Source organism: Rhea pennata, chromosome 2, assembly GCF_028389875.1.
Source record: "Rhea pennata isolate bPtePen1 chromosome 2, bPtePen1.pri, whole genome shotgun sequence".
NCBI classification, from domain to species: Eukaryota; Metazoa; Chordata; class Aves; order Rheiformes; family Rheidae; genus Rhea; species Rhea pennata.
The window spans coordinates 145,618,145-145,644,174 of record NC_084664.1 but is presented as its reverse complement, the minus strand read 5'-3'; the positions used below and the strand labels follow the sequence as shown (position 1 = coordinate 145,644,174).

The 26,030-nt window shown below is 37.1% G+C and overlaps 1 protein-coding gene across 1 annotated transcript in view; it reads right to left on the bottom strand.

Annotated features, from left to right (window-relative positions):
• EMC2 (ER membrane protein complex subunit 2) overlaps positions 1 to 24,810 on the bottom strand; it is a 45,050-nt gene extending 20,240 nt beyond the window's left edge. The window contains exons 1-5 of the mRNA XM_062570552.1: positions 24,729 to 24,810; positions 17,370 to 17,483; positions 14,463 to 14,527; positions 9,257 to 9,342; positions 6,401 to 6,458 (exon numbers count right to left, since the gene is read on the bottom strand). Of these exons, the coding sequence (XP_062426536.1) occupies positions 6,401 to 6,458; positions 9,257 to 9,342; positions 14,463 to 14,527; positions 17,370 to 17,483; positions 24,729 to 24,768 (363 nt within the window). The 5' untranslated portion in view covers positions 24,769 to 24,810. The remainder of the gene's footprint in view (positions 1 to 6,400; positions 6,459 to 9,256; positions 9,343 to 14,462; positions 14,528 to 17,369; positions 17,484 to 24,728) is intronic.
• Positions 24,811 to 26,030: the final 1,220 nt, after the last annotated feature.

The window sequence follows — 26,030 nt, the reverse complement described above, 5'->3', positions numbered from 1 at the left end:
ATTAAAAGACATTTGGCCAAAGCATAAGTAAGTGATGGAAATTCACTGCCAAATGATGTTATAGAAACACATACACACACAGAAATTTAGAGGATTCAGAAAGCAGTTCAAAAAATAAATGCAGAAATTCCATGAATTACCATACAGTCTGTACCATACCAGTTGGTACCATACCATCTAGTACCATATCATGACCAGGTAATTGTACCAGTTACCATACAGCAGTTACCATACAGGCTTTACAGTCTGTTGTTCACTGGATTCTCCTTTGGAACCTTTTAAAAAAATATGTTCCTATTTGCTACTTGTGCTTTGACATTATCCCTAAGCAGCTGGCATAGGAAATCCATTGCCTGAAGATTAATAGAAGTTGGGAGACTAGAGCAGAGCATACTGTGTGTTTGCCCTGTTCTTACTTCCCCTGGTATCTGCTAATGGTCACTGTCAAAAACAGTACAATGAGCTAAATGGACTTTGGACATGACTTCAGGATAGCTGTTCTTTTATTTTCAAGTACTTAGTTTCAAGGGGCAAAATCATTATCAACATTTTAAAATGTTACACCCTCAGAAGTCAAACACGTGACAAATGCTGGAATGCACTCTAACTTCACCAGTCACGATTCAACAAAAAAGCCAAAAAAAAAAAAAAAAAAAAAAAAGCTTGTGAAGGTAAATGACATTCCAACTGCCAAATCAAGAGAACATTTCTTCGGGATCCATATACGCATCCCCAACTTAATCATCAGTCCTCCTTGGGGACCATGTGAAGCAGCAGCTGCAGCTCCTCATACCTCTCACCAACTCCAGCCTGTATCAGACACAGTGCCAGACAATCCTTTTCAATTCCCTTTAAAATTTCCACCCTACAAACTTCAGTTTAGGATTAGTCATGTCTTTCCCGTCAGTGCTAGCAACGTATTTTATGAAATATACACATATCACCTCAAAACAACCCCTCTACTAGCAGATACTCATTTAGCAAGCAATTTCCCTTTTGAAACTTCAAGCATCCTGTAGATTGTACAGTAGATTGTACAGATCTGCAAGAACTTTGCAGGAGATCTCTCGTGGTTTAAAATGAATATAGAGCTACTGCAGGAGTTTTAAAGAGTTATCACTATGAAAATGATAAATGCTTGTACTTTAAGATAAGGAATTGGATGAAACTAAGTTACCTATATAGTCAAGATGATATTAATACATAGTGACAAAAGGAGACACCAGGAAGAGCTAAGAAATAATACATAATTCCTGCCTATGTAAGTGATACACAGCCCTCTTATTTTACTCGGATATTTTTTTATAGTGCCTGGATTCCCACAGGTCTTCCAACTATCTCTAGTGCCTCTTCTGGAACATGTCCAGCTTGGCTAGGGAAAAAAAAACACTCAAAACAGTACAGAAAAGATGTAAATTCCTGCAACCAAATCCATATACTTTTTCCTGTTCATTTCCACAAAATTATTAGCGAAGATCATTTTAAGAATGCTGAAAGATAACGGCTTTTATCACCAGCTTGTCATTAAAATTTTACTTCAAATTCTTCATTATTTTAAATTCTTCGTTCAGTGAGCCACAATTATACTACTAGACCCATGAAGTTAATAGGATTAACCATATGTCCTAAGCCAAGCAAGTGCACACAATGTCTTCCTGAATTAGAAGCTTAGCTGAAGAAAGGGCAAGAGAAACAGCAGAATTAGTATCCCAATAAAAACATCAGATTTTCCATGGATTAGAATTAAGCCAGAACCATGTGTCTTATTTCATTTTCCCTTGTTTCTGACTCCATGTTCTGGCACTCTTGGCAGATGAGTTGAAGAATAAGGGGAAACCATAGCTGGAGTAGGACAATAGTGCATTAATTTAGACACCAACCTAAATCTTGGACATGCGAACTCATTTCCTTTCTCATCATCTGTGTTCTTTGTACTCCTGGAGTCATCTCGATCAGGGTCCAATTCACAAAAATATTGAGGTATCTTAATTAAAATAAATTGGGTTCATTCAAATTGCTCCCCAAAACCAGAAACCTCTGTTAGTATAAAATCATGCAAAAAGGCAATCAACCTGACACAGAGACATATAGTTTAAAATGTACTCATTTGACATATATTGAAATCAGTAACTAAATCAGAGAGCCAACTACCTACTTAAGAACTGTGTCCTAAATAACTTGAGACACCTGGGTTTTAATTTCTCTGCATATCTGCTCTCCATATGTAAAATGTCTGTACTGTTTCATCTCACATGGGTGTTATGGGACAAATGAGAGAGGAGGAGGGGAAAAAAAAAATTTAAGAGTCATTCCTGTAGCAGCAGTCATTCATTCAAGGAGTAAAGAGTCCTATCCCCAGAAAAAAGTGCTTAGAGGATCAAATAGAGAATATGAATAAATCAATTCCAAGCAAGTTTGCTATTAAATCCTGCACAAGCAATTCAGCCAAAATACAAATGCTAATGTAGTATCCAGCCCAGTAATAAAGATACTGAAGACATGATGAAGTATTATTCTTAGAAGATCAGCTTATGATTTAAAAATGCTTAGAATTTGAATCTGACATTAAATTTCATATTATAAAGTTATATCAAATTCTAGCCTTTGTATTATCTTAATTTACTATGGATACAGCTAAATAACTAAACTCACTCCAAAAGTCAACTTAAGATTTTACATATCGTGCCATTTTTTTTAAGTAGCATGCTTCACCAGTCAGCCTTATCTTCAAAGGTGTGAAGTTTGGCTGTATTTGTTTTAAGGAAAGAACAGAAATTCCATTTTGCAGAAACATAACTTAGTTTATCTGCAACATCCAAACGGTATATGCCTTTACAATTAGAGCTAATGCAGTTACTGACAGAACTAATACAGACCAGGTACTAAAGGGAGTAAGAGAAACATTTCATCAGCAAGTCTTAAAGCTATACATTGACAGGAGAAAATACAGTGCCTCTAGGCAAAATGAGATTTTTTTAAACAAGCGCCCAAGACTTAAGTGTTAATACATACTCCTCTGTTCTGATCTCCTACTCACCCCTCAAGCCATCTGTCCCCCTACTTCTGACCTGTCTTCTGACAGCTATCTAGCCTTCCATCACCTTTCCCCCCACTTCGGCCCTAACAATTCTGCTTCCTTCCCACATCACTCAGTTCCTTCTAGGCCTTTTTTCCCTCTCCTCCTCACCACTTGGATGCAACTCAGGAAAGAAAGGAGTCTCCCTACTTTCTGCCCCTTTCCATAGCACTACAGCCACAAGGAACAACTGAAGGAAGTCCTGCTTAGACTCTCCAGCCTGAGATCAATCACGCTCAGTAAAAATGGAATTTTTAGATGTATTTACTAAAAATTCTAGCAGTGTCTATTGAGCACATGAAATGAAGATGTTACAATGAAGAAGTTACAAATGTCTGTGACTTAGTCAGTTTGAACATTCTTCTCACAGTATAATAAAAGTTCTGTTCTACCAAGAGCTCTTTTTCTGTTGGTATCCAAGGTTTTGCTCTAAAGTGAAGGATCACAGACATTTCTCAAGGAAACACATTAACAACAATCAAAAAAAATCCTTTCAAAATTGCTAAAAAGCAATGCCTCCCTTATTTTGTTCTCAGAAACAGACTAAGCACTTTTTCTAATGATCTACAAACAACTTGGCCACTGTCTGCCATCAGCGTAAAGATTTTCAACTAGACACTGTATTATTTTTTAAATAATTCTATTGTAGAATCTTTTGTATATGTTACGCAAAGTTAATTAGAGGGTAATCTGCCAGCTACAGTTCTAATACTCCTGCATTTCATTTGAAATGGTCTAGAAAGAAAAAGGTTCCCATTCTTATCCTATTAAAATCCACACAAGTTGTGCTTTTCACAGGAGTCAGATTTCATTCATTAAGGGTAACCTCTTCGGGGAGGGGGCAGACTCTGACTCAATGCCTACATGCTCTGAACAAGGAAACAGGATCTCTCAAGTGACAACATTAACATTGCTCCACTGTCAAATGAGTCATCTTTTTCAGCAACTAAGCTTAAAGTGAGATAAAACATTGAGAGATGGTCATCTTGTTGTAACAAAGAGTACTTCAAATTCTGTCTTAAGAAATGAGATAAAATAATTACTATGATCTTAATTTCATAATTTTGCATCTAAAAAAAAACTCATACAAAAGTGTGACTGTCCATTATATAAGTGGAGTTCAAAGTTCAGCTTCTATAATGGAAAAGTCTGCTGTGCCTTAAAAATAAATGATTTTAAAAAATAAAACTTTTCCCATGCTTCTCTCTATTTGAAACTGTCAGCCAACACAAAGCACAATTTTTACATGATTTGTGTGAACAATGTTCATGTTCCACTTCCAGCACTTGCCAAAACTTTTAATATATATAAGCAACTCCATGTGTCAGCACACTATAAGAAATTGCTGTAAGGTAAGGTGAGCGCCAAGACAAACTCAGCAACGATTTCTTTTATAAAATCTTGAAATATTTATTTTCCTACAGCAGCCATATGTGTGCATGGAAATAATTAGCAGGTAAAGACGCAAAGAATTCTAACATATGACAATTTATCAAAACTTTCTATTTAACTTTCATTCTTCACATGCAAGATTGTTAAATACAGAGGAAAGATTCTTTGTCATATAACTATAGAATAGGTTTGCTCAATCTCTTCACTTCTGTTCTCAGATTTAAAGAAATCCAATACATCATGCAGCTGCTCTAATATTTACATCTTATGCTTCTAAGTATTAACATTTTATGTACCTTTATGATTTTCTAAAGGAGGAAATCCAAATTAGGTAATTGCCATGCATGTTACGTATTTAAATATATTATTTTGTTTTATAAAACTATCCAACAAACCACTTACTCAGATGACGTTAGCCATGTTGAGACAGCTGAAGAATAAAACTGCCAAAAATTTGTACTTCAAAGTTCTGTGGTCTACAGAAGTCATGGCAATATGGTGCTCCATTTTCCACCGTCTTCAGCAGGTCATAAAATGTGCACCTAGGTGACCTACTCTTATGGCTGCACTGTAGATGGTTTCCATCTTGTTTTAGCGTGACTCTGAAGATACTGTCTCTAAAGCTCTTTGAGCCAAGTATTGCTAAAATCCATCAAAATTTACTGCAGACAATGATGCACCTTGTAGTCAAACTCCTACTCAGAAATACTACATACTTCCAAAGGACAACTGCAGACCACTTACATTTGTCTTGCAGAACACAGATCAAGTACCACTTCAGGGAGAGGGAAAAAAAAACCTGAAGAATTTAAAGAGTTCTTTTTACCCTTGCACAAACATCTGTTGAATTAAATCACTGCAAAAAGACACAGATTTTAATCTAACACGGTTGTTTGAGTGCTTAACTTGGTATTTACATTTTAAAATGTGTTCTCTTAAAAATAATTTTTTGTCTTTTCTTATAATTTACTTTAAGTGATGGCATATTTTCTAGAGTCAGTTTTGGCATACCCTGCACAGTTATCCAAGTTTCTGTAGGTTATTAATTCCTGAACAGCAGACCACACCAAATAAGACTGCAGAAAGGTAGCAGTTCAAAACGCACTGATGAAGATTTACATGAGACCGTCAAAACATCTAGAAGAGCCAAAGCATTCTATTTGCATAGAATAAGCCCAATAAAGAGACCTAGTTCTTTAAAACCAAATAGGACAGACAAACATGGGCAATGATCAATAATAATTGTTAACTAAAATTGCACTATGTGATATAACAATATGAAAATCCATGGTTTCTTCATGTTTCCAGCTTTACCTTTACTGAAAAAAAAATTATGAATACATTGCTACAAGTTTTTTTAAACTTTCATTTTGGCATCTAGTATCTCAAGGAATCTTATACAACTAGTATTCAAAAAATCCCTAAAAAAAAGTATAGCTTCTCTCAGGTTTTGTTTTGTACGGTTAGCAAGCCTTACCGCATTTTGATTCAAAAGCTGATAAAGTGTCCCAGATAATAAATTGAAATAACTAGGTAATTCAAGCACTACCCGAGCATACTCATATTTGTAAGTAAGATTAAGCACTAGGAAGACAGATGACACGTGGCAGACTATATTGATCCTTTAATACTAAATGTTCAGGGGAAACAGCAAAGCTGAAAGGTCCAATCCAAACCCTATTGAGATCACTAGAAAGGTTACAAGTTATAACAATACATTTTCTAAATTCAATGTTGAAGCAAACATTAAATCACACTTGCTCTTTATGACAAGAATCTCATTTGTTCTAAGGAAAGTAATGTACAAAGTTAAAGGAAACAAATTCAATAGTTATACAGCCAAAAAGGTTTTTTCCACACTGAAACCCACAAAACGTTAGCAAAATGTCAAACAATGTAGCACTGCAGTTCAGAAAAATCTTTTAAACTTACTGTGTTTGTGGAATCTTCTTGTAAAATCCTGTCATATAACTGGATAGCATCATCATACCTGTTGAAAGAAATCAGTCGCTTTTATTTCTGCTAAGGCAGAACTCCTTACTTTCCTACTATCCTTCCAATACAGTTAATAACATTGCCGCACTTTTCATACTCTTTTGTATGTATTTAACAAAATTCTTCCTAAACGAGTGCTGAAGATGAACTGCAGTATTTCATGCCACAAGGTTTTAAAAAAAAAATAAATTTCAATTCCTTCATGGAATACTATTTCAGCAAGAGCTTACATATTTTGTACGTAGTTCGTTTCACTCCTTTGCCTGTTCTCTCTTCTTCTGTACCTAACAGGTACAACCCACTTTCCAACTCTCCTCTTCGCCAAAGGAACAGAAACTCAAAAACTTGAAAGGACATCCAAAAAAATAGACTTTTCAATTTTTTCAGCTAAGTTTCTTTTGTTATGACTTTTATAAAGTATAAGCAGCAAAGTATAATAAAATACAAGGTGCATACAAAACAGTCCAACCCCTACACTACCATAAATCATGAAAGAAAACCTTTTCCATCATCACTATATAGGCTTTAATAATTAATTCTGCTACTTGAAATATGCTAAGAATAGTTTACTGCAGCTGCTATAAACACTTAAAATCTTCTGGGAAACAGATTTGTGCATTTAGCCACCCATATGAAGAACCCAGACTGGACAAATAAAACAATTCAGTTCAAAACATATTTGGTTATACAGCTACTGAGCTATCACCACATAGCTGGGGCGTACTTTCTCTCTCAATATACAGTCTGACAAGGAATTTTCCAGAGATACTGTTGACCAAACTTGTCACTACCCGTTCCCTTCTCGCCTTGGACACCCATTTACATACTCAAACTGTTTCCTAAGCTGTACTGTGAAATTCAGCTGTTCAGTCCAGATCACCGTAAGACATAGAAACAAATGGGAAACAAAGCACAAAAGCAGAACTGAATAGGCAGTGACAGCTACAGACAACTGAAGCAGAAGTATTGCAAAATGCTGTGCTCATGATCTCTTAGTTGCTATTTATCCAAAATAATTTACAGGCCCGAACATGATGGCCATGATCTCAGCTTTACTGCATAAAGTTCCAGAAAACTCTATTCTTTCTGCTAGTAAGTGATGTCCTCAGTCTGCAAAGCTGTTGTTCACTGTTTCATCTTCCTCCTGAGGAAGGCAGGATCTTATCAGCTCCCGGGAGTCACTCAGACTTTAGCATAGAAGCACTTCTTCAGCAGAACGTGTCATCACTTCAGCCTAGCAGTTCTCCCTAGGCTTCATTATAGTCATTGGAAAGACAGACCTCACAGAGTTCCTGTACCAGAATAGGTTCCTGCACAAGATAACCCAGACACAAAGCTTCTCTTCCACCTCTGAATTCTGGAGAAAACCTATGGAGATGAAACCTCAGCTTTTGTCAGTACCCCTGCTCCCCTGATGTTCCGCTCTCCAGGAACTAACCTTATAGAGATAAAGACAAGCATTTTTATGTACACTTTTGTAAAACTGCAGTTTAATCTGACTTTGTTGCTGAAACAGCACATAATGTCTGTGTAGCAGTCATCTACCACAAATATCTCTTCATGTGCAGTAACACATTTAATGTAGTCACACAAGCCTGAACTGAATTATGATCTTTTGCACTTGTGGATATGTGTTGGGGAGGGGGAAATCTGCTGCCAATCTCACATCATCTTTCTGCCCTGTATCAAAAGAAGACAGAAAGCAAGCTAAGTTTAATGGAAATTCTTCAGGAATATATATATATTTTATACAAAGTGAGTGTGGAATGTCAAAATTTTAGTTTCCCTCAGGCTGAGCTGGTGATAGTGAAGTCCAGTTATTTGGATCTAAACAATGGACATTCACTGATGACTGACACCAAATTACATTTTCAGTATTCATTTTGCAAGGAAATGGATGAAAAATATCTGCTAAATAGAAAAAAAACATTTATGGGCTGACCTCTAAATTCCAGTTCCTTCATATCAAGACAGCTCAAAAGCTCCAAATCTCAACAATTAGAAGCGCAGCATAGAACAGATCTGCTAGCGTTCAAAGTTAGCAGAAACTAGAAGTCCTTCATAAAGTTTTAACTGTTCTCTGCCATATCCAAGATAAGTGTATTAGAAAGGAATACTGACAAAAAGAATATGTCTCAAGAAGAAAGTCAGACAATGAAGGTCAACATCAGGCCCTGAAGTTGTTCCTCTTGAAAAGCCATAAAGTCCTCAGCTATTCATTATTTTAACTATTCCTCCTAAATTTAGTAAGTTATAACTCTTCTATTCAGAAAAGTCAGTCTGCCTTTTAGATTCTGCTACCCTGTCCTGTATGGCTTTTGATTAATTTCTATAAAGAATCCTATAGATTTAATCCTTACTAAATTCTACTAGACCTACCATACTCAGAAAACAAGGGAAAAGATGTTCCCGGCTAATTAGCAGCACAGGAGAACAACGAGAACAAAAAGGCTCTCAGTGAATTACAAATGCTGCTCTAGGTCTGCGACATTAAATGCATCACTTATAGACTTTGCCAAAAAAGCACCTAGTGTTTTACTGCATAATGACTTATGCTGGCAAGTAACAGATCCTTTTTATCTGTAAAGTCTGATGGGAAGACTGGAAAAACTAACACTGTAGAGTACAAGCAAAAATGCAATAAAAATGTCTAAGTATTATAAGATCATCACGAACGCAGTTACTTTCTACAAGGAAACTGCACAGTTCTGCTCTTATTGTGTCTGAACTCCTTTTTAAGAAATAACAAGTACCATTTCCAGATAGGAATTACATTTTAAGTTCAGCTTTTACCTTTCCATAGCTTCAAATCTCATTCCAGTTAATCTCTTAACCCTGTGGCTCCCAGGAAATTGTCGCCTTAGTTCTTGAAGACAAAACTATACAAATAAACAAAATCAAAAATATTATTGTGAATATAATTATCCACACAGAAACTGGGAAAAAAATGAGGTTTTTTTTAAAGAATATGAATGCAAATACTAATTTTGAAATAATAAGCAAAATGTATTAATAAAGAGAAGTTCACAAACTGAAACTTCTTAGTCTTAAAAGACTAATTCTAAGAAATATTTTCCATACAAGTCACTAGATTGCCAGGCTTCTTGGAAATAGTTATTAATCTAGAAAATTAAACTCATCTACCAAAAGATTTCTGATACTATTAAAACATAAATTCTACTTAGTTGCCTCATAGTAATACAAAACAGTAAAACCCAAAACAAAGATGGTAAGAGCTTACATGATACTTCTTTAATAAATAGATCTCTTAAAATGGAAGAAACTATGCTAATACTATGCACTGTGTTTATTTTTAAAATAAAACTTTGAAATCCAAAGAAAACGTTTGTCACTGGCTTAAACCAAGCCTGCTGGCAGAGGAGGCAAAACGTTTAACTGCTGATATCAAAGAGAAACCTGGGCTGGATAAAACAAATTAATCACAGGCAGATTTCACTGGATTAGAAAAAAAGGATGTTTCGTAGAGGAACTGAGTCAGAACTTCCCCAAAGCAACCTAACTCTAACCATATCATGAATGTGGACAGATAGCAGTGCAATGTTTGTAGCTGATCCATTACTCTACAGTGGAAGGCAGGATGGGCTCCAGGCTCTCCAAAAGAGCAGTGGTATCAATCACTGCACAATCACAATCATTAAAAGCTGCATACAGAATCCTCCTTTTCAAGGTATTTATTTACACAACTCAATTTTAAACCTGTTCTTCAGTTCTAAGGGTTTGGTGGAGGCTTAACTACATAGTCTGTTCTATTGCATCACATTCACTGGTCACAGAAAATATATGGACAGATAAGCAAATTTGTAAAAATTATCAAGTTCCCTCTCTGTTTCTGCAGATGAAATAGGAAGCAATGTTTAGACTCAAGTAAGCACAGGATATTTCTCACCATGATCATCTTGTTAGCATCAACCAACCAAGATCTCAACACTGCAACTTAACTCAACAGAAGACCCAGATTTAATACTGAAACAGTTTATTGGCACTTTGAGTGATGGTCAGGTCAAATGCTGCTGCTCTGAACTGCAAATTGTTATAGAAAAATGTATGAACTTAGCAGCACATTACATAATCTGAACCAACCTGTGAATATTTTTAAGAGACAGGAAAACTTACATAAAACTCCAGAGAAGTAGTTTCACTTTACCTCCCACAACACAAATGTAATCCTCAATTTTTTAAAAGAATTTTTGTAGATCATAAATCCACTATGTGGTTAAATAATCTGGCTGTCCTGAAGGACAGTAACTTTCAGAATAAAAGTATGCTCTGGTTTTCTCCAATGAACTTTTTAAAACATCAAAAATTGTAATATAGAGACTAAGCCCCACAAACTGCAGATGGACAGCTGCTTCCATAGAAACCCCATCATCTTTTTCTGTGATGTCGATGAAGTAGCACTTGAGTGCAGAAGTACTTTGAGATCAGAAACGTTTATGTACAGAACTGACTAAATGATCATAATCAAACTGAACACAGCAACCATGAGGCCAAAACAAACTCCAAGAGCTTAAGTCATCAGGCACAATTAAGTGACATGGAAAGGTGTGAAAAAGTCATAAACAATCCATTGTAACACTTTCAAAAACAAAAGAAGCCCTCTGCAGAAATAAAATAAATTAGGTGCATCTTCAAAGTGTTCTGGACTCAGTAGCAGCTAATGTCATCTCTTTTTTTATTTAATTTTTATTTAATTTTTGATTAAATTCCTGTAACTGTTTAAGGTAACATTTGAAATGTTGTACTTGTTAACAATAAATTCCATCAGTTCCTACAGTGAGGATCGGTTCTGTATTACGTCAATAACATACTTTGGAGATTCTCTCAGAAACGCAGAAGTTAAAATAGCAAATCTAATTTATATGTACGAGTTTAAGTATTGTTAATTTGCTTTCTGATTTTTTACTAAAAAACTTTTAGCTTTAAAAGTCTAACTTAAATTCTACAACAACAAAAAAGCACAAACCTGGATTTCAGCGTGTAAGACACCAGTAGTGCAGATGTCTGCCAAAAGCAGGTGATTTCACTTCAACATGTGTGTGAAAGATAGAACTGGCTAACTGCAGTGGTTGCATGCATTATGCACGATCATTTTGTGCGAGACAGAGGAAAGCAGTAATAAAAAAAGAAGAAAAAAAAAGAAAAAAGAAAAGCCAGATGAATGATTCTGTGGACACCATCTCAGTCTTCTCATGTGGAGCAGATGAGACTTATTCCCTTAAGCAAAATGCATCACAGCTGTGAAAAGCTCATTGCTAAAAAACAGAAGTTCCAGAGCTGTTTGTCTACTTTGGGGCTACAGCTGTAGCCAAAAAAAAAAAAAAAAAAAGATACGATGTTGGCTTACTTGAATTAACTATTTATTTTAAATCAATCAAATTAAATATATGTATGTTTCCCTCTAGGTTTTTAGCCTACTTTGAGATGCACAAAATGTTGCACTCTCTCATCTCAAGCAATATCCTTTAGAGGGCACAGAAACTCAAATTCACAATCCCTGCCAGGGTTAGTAAAAACAAATAGTGTTTCACAAATCTTTCAACAACTCATGCGTCTTCCTAAAAGACCCTCAGAATAAAGATCAAAAATGTTTTTGATATAAATCAGCACACAGAAATATATTTATTTAAATAGTAAGTCTATTTGTTTTTGTTTAAGCAGACAGCTATACTAAAACAGTATTTTCTTTTGAGGAACGTAAGAATTATCAAAAAAGGGAATCTCACTGTGTTCACAAGTTCAGTATTTTGTGCTGTATTTTTCAGTGCACTCCATTTTACCATATACATACAGAATTTGCAAACCTTCTAGTTCCGTCTACTTTCATATTGCCCTTCTCCCAGTTACCTCCCCCAGTCTCTTGTGTATCGCAGGTCATTGAGTTTTGCCCAAACAACACAACATGAGGCTCAAAGACCATGTAGTGTCTTGCCATCTGTAGGAGAATACAATACTGGGAGAGCATTTCTCATAAATGACTTGAATTCTATAAAGTATCTTATTTATTTGGAATAAGCCCAAGATTGTTGACTTTCAGGACACAATTCAACCTCCTGTTTTTTCCCAGCCTTTTGTGAAGGACAGATGAAAAGTTCATTAAAATGTGGGTACAAAACAGTCTTTTGCCTTCTTCAGTTCCTGCTTGCAGAGGAGTAGCCAAGTTCGTGTTTTACACTTTTAATCTAGTGCAAAGATGTTACAGCTTTATATTAGCTCATTTTATTTAAATTTTTATTTGCATATATGCAATAAAAATAATATATATTGACTATAACTGAATATCCATAAACAATATTTACATTTATAAAATCACAGAACAATTTAGAGTAGCAGGGACTTTTGGAGGTCACCTGGGCCCAATCACTCAAAACAAAGCCAGCTTCAAAGTTAGTGCTGGAGGCACAGGGCCATATGCTAATCAAGTTCTGACTCCCTCCAAGGATGGAGGAGATTTCAGTGTCTCTCTGGAAAACTTGTGCCAAAGGATTTACTATCCTCCTTGCTAAAATAGCTTTCCAATATCTAATTGAAATTTCTTTTTGTGCAGCCTGTGTCTGCTCCTCTTGTCTTTAGCTTCATCTTTGTATGCTCCCACTAGTACGTAATTGAAGACAGCAAGCAGATCCCTTCCTTAGCCCTCTCAAAACTTAACAAACCCAGATTTCACAACCTTTCCATATTATGCACTCCAGCTCCTTAATCATCTTGGTGGTTGTCCACTGGACTTGCTCCAATATGTCAATGTATTTCTTGTGTTGAGAAGCTCAGAACTGCTACACAGTACTCCAGGGCCAAATAGAAAGGAATTACCATTTCCCTCAACCTGCTGACTATGTTGTTACTAACAAATGTTCTCTCTTCAAATATAACATGGAGGGAAAAAAAAGAAAAAGAAAATAAGCTCACTAGCAATACAATAAGGTTAAGGAATCACCAGTTAACACTCACAGCATTTATTTGACATTCTTTACCTAACAAGTAAAAGCATATGCTTTAAAAAGGAAACTTTTCTGGCTAACTTGCAAGAGTGAAATTCAAATATAAGAAATTCAAATAACAGGTAGGCCTAACAAGAAAACTATATCCTACTTTAACTCCTTTCAATAGAATTCACCTTAAGCATTGATCTGCTCAGAGAGCGCAGCATTAAATACAGCACTTCTTGCAGAAAAGTTATTCCCTTGACAATCAGTTCCCATGTTTGAAATGAACTATCTTAAAAAAGTTAACAGTAAGATGTTTCTGCCTTTAGGAATCAGATGTGATTTAAAGGCCAGGAGAAAAAGAATTTCATTGATCTTAACATCTTTAGGCCCCTTTTTTGGCTCACAATTTAAAGAGACAAAAAGTTAGAAACAGCTGTGCCACTTCCTCTTCAGGTGATGAGGAAGATTAAGTGAAAAACTAAAACCAGGTAGCTAACAAAAAACAGAACAGCCTTAAGTTTCTAGTGTGGTCTTGACATTTTAGTAAGAGTAAAAATGGTACAACCACACTTTTTTCCATTACTACTCATTCGTAAGGCTATAGCATTTGGAATTACATATATTGGCTTTTACGATGTACCATACATGCACAGAACTGGATGACTCCTTGTCAGCGATGATAGCCAACGTGACAAATAATACAGTATGCATGACATGAATTTTACCCCCAAACATTCAAGAAAACCAGTATAATTCGAGAGGTCTTCAATAAACAAACATTCTCTGTACCATATGGCAACTTTAGTATTATTCTTGACATTTAGCCCATACCAGAGTAGCTGTAAATATTTTCATGGCTATTGGAAGAGACGTGATCTGTCTAAACAGAAGTTACACATTAGAGAAGGTGGGTGGAGGCGGTTTCTTCCCCGCAGCGTATTTCTCGATATTCTCAAAGTCCAAGATATGAAGTTTGGAATATCCTATAACTATCTGGAAGAGATTCCTAGGAAGAAAATTTAAGGTTTGAGGGAAAAGTCAACTTGGAAACTTACCAATGCCAAATCATCTCGACTGCAGTCCAGGGCAGCAATCATCACCTGTTCATATATTATCCAAACTGGACACAAAAGAGATATTAAATGCAGATAATTGATTTTTTAAGATAATGGGAAACACCTAAAATGTAAACAAGATTAATGAATTCTGTCTTTGTATATTTTTCCACTCCTGTGGATCATTACTGAAAAAAGGGGCATTTTAACAAACTGCTGGAATTAATTAAAAATATATATAAGCAGTTTTATTGTTTTTAGTAACATAAAGTACCTTGTGACATCTTGAAAGGTAAAAAGCTCTAATCCTCTGTTTTTCCTAACACTGTATCTACAGTTTTCTAAACAGATCTCCACTAGGACCTGCTCTCTGATCAGACCTGGAGAAAAGCCATTTGGGCTAGAAAAAAAAACAAATTTCCTTAACTGTTTCACCGCCAAAACTCCTACAAATACTGCTTTCTTCCTGGACTTGGACAATTTCTCTAAATCAATGACAGATTATGTTACTCCTATTTTAACTCTACTGAGTTATTGAATGTAAGGAACTCAGAAGTGTAGCTACATGGGTTACAGAAAAGATGAGTTATGGAAAAAGGAGACATATAACATGAGTGCTGCAAGTACCAAGTGTTCTCAACTCCCTTAAGTCAAACTGGGACACTCAATACATCACAGAACCAAATCAGAAGTAAATATCTTCCAAAATAAAGAGAGCAAATAACAAAGGCCCTCCCAAATTTTTTTAAAATATACATTCTATTATATGAATTTCCACTATTTTTAACAAGAGAATATTATTTATTTCTAAATATATACAAGAACTGACACATGCCTTAATTTGTCTGTTCTCTTACCTTTTTTCCCCACTGAACAATTTGGGTGTACTCTATTTTTATATTATAATTTATATAATTTTTTAACAAACATGAAAGTACATGCATCAGGTACAAAATACAGATAACATACATAAATATACAAGGCAAGTTACAGAGCTATCCAAATGATCTACTCTATTCCATTCATTATTTTCCCTTCTACACACATTCTGAAGCTAATCATTACAACATCTAGATATTTTCTGAAAGCACATTAAGCAACAAGATTAACACCCATCATATATGATGACTCGTTTACCTTTCATGGCTACCCAACAATTTAGGCACACTGTATCTTTCTTTTTTGTAAATGCCATATGGTTTACATTCCTGATGCTTCTTTTTCAAAAATTAAAAGGAACACAAATATTTAAATAAATTTCAGATACTTTTCTGAATTTTCTAAGAAGCTTAGGAACACTACAGCCAATTTATCTAATAAGTCCTAAATGTCAACTTTATGAAAGAATGTGATACATGTATTTTGAAAAGGACAAAGACAACACTGACAAGAAGGGAACGAAAAGGACCGACTCAGGCTGAGTTACTGAGGACGCTGTTTTAGAAGGGCATTGGCAAGAGCTGAGAGGAACATCAAGCTCCTAGAGCATTTCATACAAAAATAAAACTCTTATAAATTCCTAATAATATTGAAATAATAAAGTAAAATCAAAGTTAGCTTTCAGAGTTTTTGTAAAGCAGGGAGAAAACTGTAATAATTCTTTTGCAGGGTGCTGTTTTTAAAACTATCTAGACAGTCCAAAAACAAGTACTTTTGTCACAGTTTAAATGCGAGATCCCCAATATCTACTTCAGGTACTGAATCTCCGTATCTACTTCACAACTCACTGCTATGCACAGAAGCATCTATGACATAATGTAATTTGGGTAGATTATCAACACATTTATATCCCCAAAACATAATATTTGTAGTGACCAATGTCAAAAGTTCCCTAGCACAAAAGTACTCCAAAACAGACTTACAGTGCAAAGGTGCAAGACAGAACCACAATAAAATATCACTATAATCTTATCTACAGAACCTGAAATTAAATACTAAAAGATTGCTCATCTGATAACAACATGAAGCAAAGTATACTTCTGCTACAATTACACGGATTTTAATTCCTGGAACACTGTATGAAGTACTTAAAATTAACTTACCAAATCTGAACAAACAGTCACACAGTATATTGTAACTTACATTTGTAAATACAATGCATTACTGTGGCTGCTGGTGATTACATAATAGCTGTTATCCAAATTATAAAAGAAGGAAACATGAAGAAAGAGGAACGAGTGTTCTAAAAAAAATTGCCTGTGTGACACTAATATGCAAATTTACAATTACCCTCTTGACAGAGTATTTTGTTATACTATATATTTTATTTCATGCTTACAGAAAAGTATGCTATGGTATTGTTCTGACATGTTTCTACGCAATTCTCTTTTCATATGAAACATTACATGCCAAGTTTCTGTCCACTAAGAATTAATACAACATAGTTAAAATCCCCTGAAAATAATAATTTTATGCAGAGCAGAAACCTAGACTTACATTCAAATACAGTATCACAAATGTAATGCTGTAAGAAAAACAGCCTTAATATTAATTCTTGCAGTACGTATGACTTCAACTAAAGAAACAGCTTTCTCTCTTATAAAAAGATACTTTTCAACTTTCGCCATGCAGTTGAAGAACATGAAATCAGTCGAATGACAGCTAGGTAACAGATTAATGCCAAGTTTTCACATAATGGTCTAACTACTAACTTGCCAAACTAAGAGTTCAAAAAGGTAACTTTTCCATCTATTTTCACTGCACCCCATATTCAGGAAAGATATCAAGGCTGGGAATTCAGGCAGCCTATTAAACTAATGAAGCAACACATATTTAATCAACATCAGGAGATAGAGAAAAGCTACACAAAAGTATCATAGGCAGGACAAAAGAAAACAGAACAAACAAAATCAGATACACACAATAAAAGCTAAAATGATGGAAATTTTAAAAATAATGTGTACTTACTGTCATCTCCAAGCTTAGATGCATATTCATTAATTAACTCTTCTCCTACATCCACTATCTGTTCACTGTTTCGATAGTTTTCTTCCCTCCATTTCCTCATTTTATCACGCATATCTAGGGAGAGAGGGTGTCAAAAGAAAATATTGAGATTTCCAGAGATAATGTAATTTGAATTTTATGTCTGGAGAATAAGTATCTGAAGAACAGTTTCAGAGAGGGCAGTATATCTAAGAAAATGATTTCCATTAATACTAAAAATCTACCTGCAGACAGATAGATGCACCTGGCTTCTGAAACTGCAACAAACCTTGCCTTTGCACATATATACACATACATATATATACACACACATACATTTATTTATATATAAAATCAATTGGGCTTCTGATAAGCAGAAACCCCTGATTTCTCTTTGGCCAATAAATACTAAAATTTAACAGACATTACCCATTGTTAGGTAAACAGGCTTCAAGAGTTCAAGAAGTTTTACACTTATATTTGCAAACCGTATCAAAATTGCTTTATCTTTTCCAGATGAATAAATTCTCACTCAAAGAAACTATCAGAAAAACTATGAGAATCTTCTGACTCTCATTTCTATCAGTGTAAAGAAAATGCAAAATTCCACCCTAGAAAGAAACAGCACTCTCCTATGGAAAGGAGCACCATGAAAGACAGGCATGGCAGCAAAGACTTTCATCAGGGGAAGCCCCAAAGGCATAAAGACCATCTTTCTGATCTAGTTAAGATAGGAGGGGAAAGCTTATTTTTGCATGGGGACGTCTGTTTGCTTTCAATTTTAGGAGTACATTTACTATGAACCAGGTCTCCTGAACTGGGAAAGCAGGGCATACTCATCTAGAGAGCACTGGACTAGGTTTTATCTATCTCCTGAAATGCAAAATTATTAGGAATATAATTTTGTATCAGTTCTACATACTGGAACAAAAGATTGGTGGAACATAAAAAGAATACTTTTCAACATTATATAGTGTTTTTACTAACATGAAGGTACCACGAAAACTGTTGCCAATTCTTTTTTACTTTACAACAGCTGAAAAAACAAATACAAATGTAGATCTAAACACTGTCAGTTTTTCTTGCACTTCAAAATGCACAGTTTAACAAAACTGACAGTTAAAAATTATGCTACAACTTTCTTCCATCCACTTGAAGTAATCTCAGCTCACTCATAAAACTGTTACTGTGCTATATTTTGTATTTTGAAATTCAACCAAAACCACCACAGAGTTGTGTTTCATACGCATGAGTAAAGTCAAATGCTTCTAGACACATGATGATCGCTGGAAATTCAAAGTTAGACAGCAAGAATGTGAGAGAACACTTGCAAACACTCACAAAAACTGACCAGCTACATACATAAAAAATAAAGTCATCTGATTTCTACCTACTCATTTACTTGGAAATGACCAACACCTGCATTCTAGTGCAATTCCAAACAAAACTGTGACTAAATTATTAATAGAATGCAGATCTACCATTCATCTTCTAACTACAGAATTTACAGTAATGGCAAAAAAAAAAAAAAAAAAAAAAAAAACAGCAGGACAGGTATAGCACATCAATTGATGACTGAAAAGCAGAAAATAAAAATAAATATTCTCATTCAGATGCACCTGTCAAAAGGCGTGTTAGTTTTACAAATACTGAATTCTCTATAACAGGCAGAAGAAAATGTAAAAATTACAGTAAAAATGTAGTAACTTTTGAAAAGATTTTTTTACAATGTTCTCAATTCAATTAATTTTTATAAAGAAACCTTTCACAAGAGTCAGTCAATAAAAATTCAAGTCTTAGAGACAAACCTACATGTAATATGTAATACAAAGTTGGGCAACAGCAAGCTGGGATTTCAGAAAAAAAATAAAGAATTGACTAGCTTTAATCACAAATACACCTCTGTCATATACATATAAGTGGATCTTGAGCAACTGACACATTTATTTCAGTCTTGGATTCTTTTATAAAAGCAAGCTATGCATAAATAAATCAAAGTGTTATAAGCTCAAAGGAACAGGCACACTTGCCAAGATATTTGTTGGTCCCTAAAAACATGCAAATAATGTGGAGGAAGCCAAAAGAAATAACCTGTATTTTGTTTTTGTTTCTGCTTAAGTTTCAGTTAATTTGGCCTGAGCAACTAGACAGTAAGCAACTTTTATAATTATTTCTATTTTCTTTGTTTGTTTAGATGAAATACAGTTTTCAAGTCCTTAATATCAAAAGCCACCTCACAAAACGAAATCAAGGTAGTTGAGGCATAAATTACATACTTCAAAACATTACCCTGACATATGACAACCATTACCATGGTCAGAAAGGCAGGGATGCAATAACCAGCACATTTCTAGAGCTCATTTTTAAGTTATTCTTCAACAGCAGACACCCAGTCTTCCACCACATCTCAGTTCTACCCACTTCCCATCTTACAAAAGGGGAAATAAATGAATATAAAAGCCCCACCAAGCCACCAATTCAACAAGCTGACCTGAGCCCACGCTGTGTGTTCTGGCCAGGCTACGGCTCGCTTCAGACCTCCAGCCTTCTGTCTCCATCCAAACACCTGGCCAGAAACTTGCAAGCATAGCAAGAGGCAACAAAAATCCAGCTGGACAACACTGATGCTGCCTCTAGCTATAACCAGATGGCCTGAGCTAAAATTTCAGGATCTAACCTTTGCCTGTTGTAATCATATTACTACATATTTAAAATCTGTAGTAAACTGATCTGTCCTCAGTTATAACAAAAATTAGGAATATACAGAAGCAAGTAGACACAGTATGGAATACAATAAATACTCTTCATTAACATTTAAGTGTATACAAGTTATGAAAGACAAAATGTTAGACTCAGTTTTCCACTTAGTGGAGTCTTTTCCTAGAAAGCAAATGTGAATTTAGTTTTTAAGTCATAGGAAGGAAATAATTTGTCATATAAAATGGACTGTAATAACCAAAGACATGATAATTAGAAGTGTTGCTCTTTAAAATTCATTTGGGATTTTCTCTTTGTTATACATGACATTTCCTCATGCACATGTTTGCAAGAAAACGGCCTTGAATACATACTCTTTAATTTGATTTTATTAAATATTTTTATGACATATACATGAATTACAAAGAATCCTATTAAAAAATTCTCATGTGAACATGTAACAAAAACTCCTAAAATTTGCACTACTTAAGTAGTAGCATATTAATCTAAAAAATAGTAACACAAATTTTCTGGACCGGTAAATCAGTATGCTCAAGAATATAGCTATCAAGAGAGCTATCCAAAATCTTGCAAAATAATCTCCTGACTTGCATTCCATTTATGTTAAAAGAAATTTAGTTTAGAGAATATGACATCTCTCTTTTTGGTTTTGATATCCAGTGAAGAATTACTGTTTAGAAAAAGAGTTGCTCTGTCAGCATTCAGAGGTCTCCAGAAAGCATATCTATCATTAACTGAAGGCAGCATTTCATTCTAGCTGCATCTGGCATGTTAACACAACTGTGCTTCTGTGCAAGGAAGAGAAGGAAAAGAAAACTTGGTTTATTTTGTCCAATTCTGAGAAGACATCAGATCAGTTTGACTGTGAAAGCCAACTGTTACTTTATTTAGTTTCAAAAATCATGTTTACTTCTTGTTTGCCAATCAAGCTAATTCTGCATACACAGACCAACTGCTGCGGGAACACATTCAGTTCCTAAAATAACTTAATAGAGATGTCTTATTTTGTATTTCCACTCATGGGCAAAATTCATCTTTAATGTATCACTGAAATCATGTCAAATGTTTATTAACAGCAAGAAAAGTTGGAAACAAAACCAAACAGAAAAATGCATGCCAGTGGTGTTGTGTTACTTAGGTTGACAGTATCTATAAAGTTCTACATGGCTTAAGAGGTTCCTAGAAGAGAGTCTATATCACCAGTTACTGCGGATATGCTAAATTTGCAATACTATGCTTCTTTGCCAGAAAGCAATTCTTGGTTCCCTGTCACTATACAGTTTCTAATTCTTGGAAATATAAAGCAGGCAGCAAATATAAGGCCATTTTCCATGGGATAATAAGCAATAATAATCCCCCAAAATCAATGTACTAGTTCATGCTTAAATAAGCAAGCAGTAAAATATATGATGAATGTCCACATATAAGCACTTATTTTAATACAATTTTACCCTGAAGCCATGTTTCGATTATGTAAGTCCATTGATCAAGATCCTGAAGCTGGATAAGAGATGTTTTCCTGCTCCACTGTTTTCAAAACACAGTTTAAATCTCAAGACACAATAGCAGACAAAGTAAAGAAAGAAAAATAAAAACAGCTTCAACTGCAGAAATTAGTTATTTTCAGATGTCTTTTCTAAGCACCTCCTTTTGCAATGCACCTACCTAGTGTGCAATTTGATCACTGCTAAGCACTCAGATTTGTTATGAAGAATGTGACTGAAAAAAAATCAAGCAAGGTTCAAACTGTATTTCATTTGCCTAGCATTCCCTTACCTTAAGTCTTCTTCCCTTACCTCCAAGCACGGTTTCATCTTTGAGCAATACATAAGAGAAATCCATTCCATCTGAAAAGCACCAGGTCCATAAAGGTTTCATATTCTATGAAACCAGGTAAGTGTTTTAGGTAAATCTGAGATATGCTGCACTCAGTTCCTAGAATCATGCTCAAGTTCTCCATTAGGGACTAGGACACAATACTGCTAGGATCATCACACTAATGATGTGCCTGACTGTACTCGCGATCTGTAAAAGTACATGTGGAGTACAGTGAAAAAGTCTTCTTATCTGAGAAGAGTTTATTGAAGGAATTTGTTCATTTTTTACTCTATTTTGCATTTTTAAAGCATGACAGAAGACTATAATGTTTATTCTCTAAAGCAGAGACAGCTGTGTTATCAAAGCCAATCTTCAAGATTTTCCCTAACTTGCCAACCAACTCTTTCATTTAAAGGAAAACTGGAATATATCAACTTAAAAGTTGGTAAGACAAAACACCCTGACGAGTCCTCAAAAATGTTCACATTCAGTATACCCCTAGGCAAAAACATGCACCTTGCACAGTACCGCAGATGTCAATTAAAACTCTTCAAAATGGAATATTCCCAGAGAGTAGTGAACTCACACAAGCAAAGTTAAAAAGCAAAACACTTTAGCATCTTATCCCTACCTGGTCATAATCTTCAGATTACAAACTAAAGACAGCGACTCTGCAATACTGCCAAAAGAAAGGTGGGCTAAATATACAGAGAATATATCCACAAAATATGCAACTGGTCCTGTAAAAAAATCTTACTTCTCTTCCCAATCATTTAAAAAGCAGCAAAAAAAAAAATAAAAGATGTAATTTTTGTAGCAATTTATATTCAAATAAAGTAAAAATTGAAAGATAAAATCAAACTTATTTAGGCAGTTTGACTTGAATTGCTTATTCCCCCCTGGATCATAAACGCGTACTAATTTCTTTTTCCAAAGAGAATGCATTAGTATTTGGTCTGGTTTTAAGAATTTGTTTTTAATATTTGTAGTAATAAATCAAATAAAAGGCCAAAAGCAGACCATTGTCACCAACAGGCCACTGTCAACTTATCTTTTTCAAAACGATAGCTTTTTTTTCAGCTCAAGCACCACGTTGGCTTCAATGTCTTTTCCCAAAGTACTAGGTTAATCTAATGACATCACTATAACGCAGCTATACATGCTGGCAAGCAAACTTTTTCATGCTTAATCATTCAGTGTTATTTATTTCAATATCAGATGCAATGTTTTTTGATGTTAACACAATTACAGTTGAAAACTTAGTATTTCAAATTCCATTTTGTGCTGCTTTGGAGTCCACTAGAAGAAATTACATGACAGACAGAACAGGCATTATTTCTGATGTGCATGTCACTGACATCTGCCAAAATACCTCCCATGCAATATTCATTCTCTTTCCCCACATTTCAAAACCAAGCCAGCCAATAACAATTTATGTTTAGGAAATCATTCTGCTAGCTCTTTTTCTTCCCCCAATTCCTCAATTATTTCTTCATGGATTAACAGTAAATAAATGAAAACCAAACACCATGCAGCTTCTCTCTGTCAATTCATTGTCTTCCTTACGGTATACTGTCCGTAACATATTGGGCCATTTATCTCTAGGTCCCTCTTTTTTATCTTTAAATCCCTCTTTTATGACCGAAATTACAGACATGCATTAATCTGTTTCTGATATGAGACTCCAGTGGGCTTGAGTACTGTATGAATTAGAATGTGGACAAGGAGGTGTGAGAATGAACTGTTTGTGAAAGAAACTATTCAGAGTTTTGGGTAAACCACAGTAGGTATTACTACAAAAAAAATGCACTAAGATCAAACAGATATACAAAAATTTAAAAAGTAGAATTTCAGAGTTTTTAAAAACTTATGTCACTTCAGAGCTGCTGGGTATTCCTTTGCAAATTCTCATGATTGAGTTTTAGAGAAACATCAGACAACTCGCAGGAACTCCATAAAAACTTTCTTAACAAACCGAAAGGTATCAGCTATGCTGTCCTAAAGGTTGACCTGTTATCCCTCCTCTTTTAAGGCTTTAGCTAAAAGGACTGAGGAACAGCAAACGCACCTATTATTGACACAGCTTATCCCAACAAGAATGTTCTCTTCCAGTAAGGTATATACTAAATTTACAAACAAAGTATTCCGAGAAAAAGGTTGTCTAATCACTCTGCTTTCACGTTAGCATTACACATTCATACCTATCTTCATAGTGATTTTACTTCACCAGAAAATATTTCTACCATGGAATAAACAAGAACTTTGGGGCTATGGAAGCAAACAAAACCCAAAACCCCGCTGCTGCATCTGAAGTCGAACCACGGGCTTCCTCCCCGCTCAGCAACGCTGCCAGAGCGGCAGAAAGGAAAACCGAGGTTTCGGCCGGGCCGCGCCGCCCCTCGGAGCAGGGCCCCGCGCCGCGCTGCCGCCACCAGCTGCAGACGTCGCAGGCCGCAGCTCCTCGAGGGCAGCTGCGGAGGGAGCAACGCAAAAGCCCAGTCGCCACCCGCGGGTCCGCAGTCGGGGGGGAGCACGGGGTTTCTGACCCGCCGTCAGCGGAGAGCAGCGGCCTCGCGAGTAAGTGAACAAGGCAAGGCGGAGGGCTCAGGCCGCGCGTCGGAGCGCCGAGAGCCGGCGCTGGCGCAGCGGCGGGCACCAAGGCCGCGCGCCGCTGCCGGCGACACGCAGCGCCGCGGGGCCGGGCCGCACTCCCCGCACGGCCCCCACACGGGGCTGCTCCGCAGCGGGCCGGGCCGGGCCGGGCCGGGCCGGGCCGGGCGGCGCCCGCCGAAGCCGCCGCGTTACCTTCCCACGTCACGTCGTACATCTCCGAGACCTTCGCCATCTTGCCGGCCGGGCGCGTGACGCGCCGCCGTGACGGGCGCGGCGCCCATTGGCGGGCAGGCCGCGGGGGCGGGGCGCCGGCGGCGCCGCCGGGCGCGCGAAGCCGCCTCCTGCGCGCAGGCGCGGGCAGGGCGGCGGCGGCGGCGGCGGCGGCGGCGGCGGCGGCGGCGGCTCGGTGCTCCCCAGCGCAGCACCGTGCCGCCGATGTGCGGAGCCGCGTCCGCGGGGCTCCGCGTGGGAGGGCGGAGGCGGGAGCTCGGCCGGTGGCCCGCGGCCTGCCCTGCTGCTGCTCCGTGCTGTCGCCGCCGCCGCGCCTCGCGTCCCCGCCACTGCAGGGTGTGGGCCCGGCCGTGCGCGCGGAGGATTTTGTACCACAGAAGGCTCCCAGTGCAACTGCACTATTAAGAAATATGAATCCACTCAGAAGGTGATGTAAACTTAAAAGGTGTTCAGAAATGATAATAGATTTTTAGCTCTTCGGCTGCAGATAGGTTAAAGGAACTGGACTATTTAGAAAATACCACCCAGAAACTCACTTCTCCCACAAACATTCATGACTGGCTGGGTAGTTTGAGGGCAGAGCAGTGGACGTTGTGCACCTTGACTTCAGCAAGGCTTTTGACACTGTCTCCCATAACAGCCTCCTAGGCAAGCTCAGGAAGTGTGGGTTAGATGAGTGGACAGTGAGGTGGATTGAGAACTGGCCGAAAAGCAGAGCTCAGAGGGTCGTCATCAGTGGTGAGGAGTCTAGTTGGAGGCCTGTGGCTAGTGGCAACCCCCAGGGCTCAGTACTGGGTCCCATCCTGTCCAACTTTTTCATCAGTGACCTGGATGAGGCAGAGTGCCTCCTCAGCAAGTTTGCTGATGATCCCAAGCTGGGAGGAGTGGCTGACACACCTGAGGGCTGTGCTGACATTCAGAGAGACCTGTACAGGATGGAGAGCTGGGCAGAGAGGAACCTCATGAGATTCAACAAGGGCAAGTGCAGGGTCCTGCACCTAGGAAGGAATAACTCCATGTGCCAGTACAGGCTGGGGGCTGACCTTCTGGAGAGCAGCTCTGCAGAGAAGGACCTGGGAGTGCTCGTGGATGGCAAGTTGACCATGAGCCAGCAACGTGCCCTTGTGGCCAAGAAGGCCAATGGTCTCCTGGGGTGCATTGGGAAGAGTGTTGCGAGCAGGACAAGGGAGGTGATCCTGCCCCTCTACTCAGCCCTGGGGAGGCCTCATCTCGAGTACTGTGTCCAGTTGTGGGCTTCCCAGT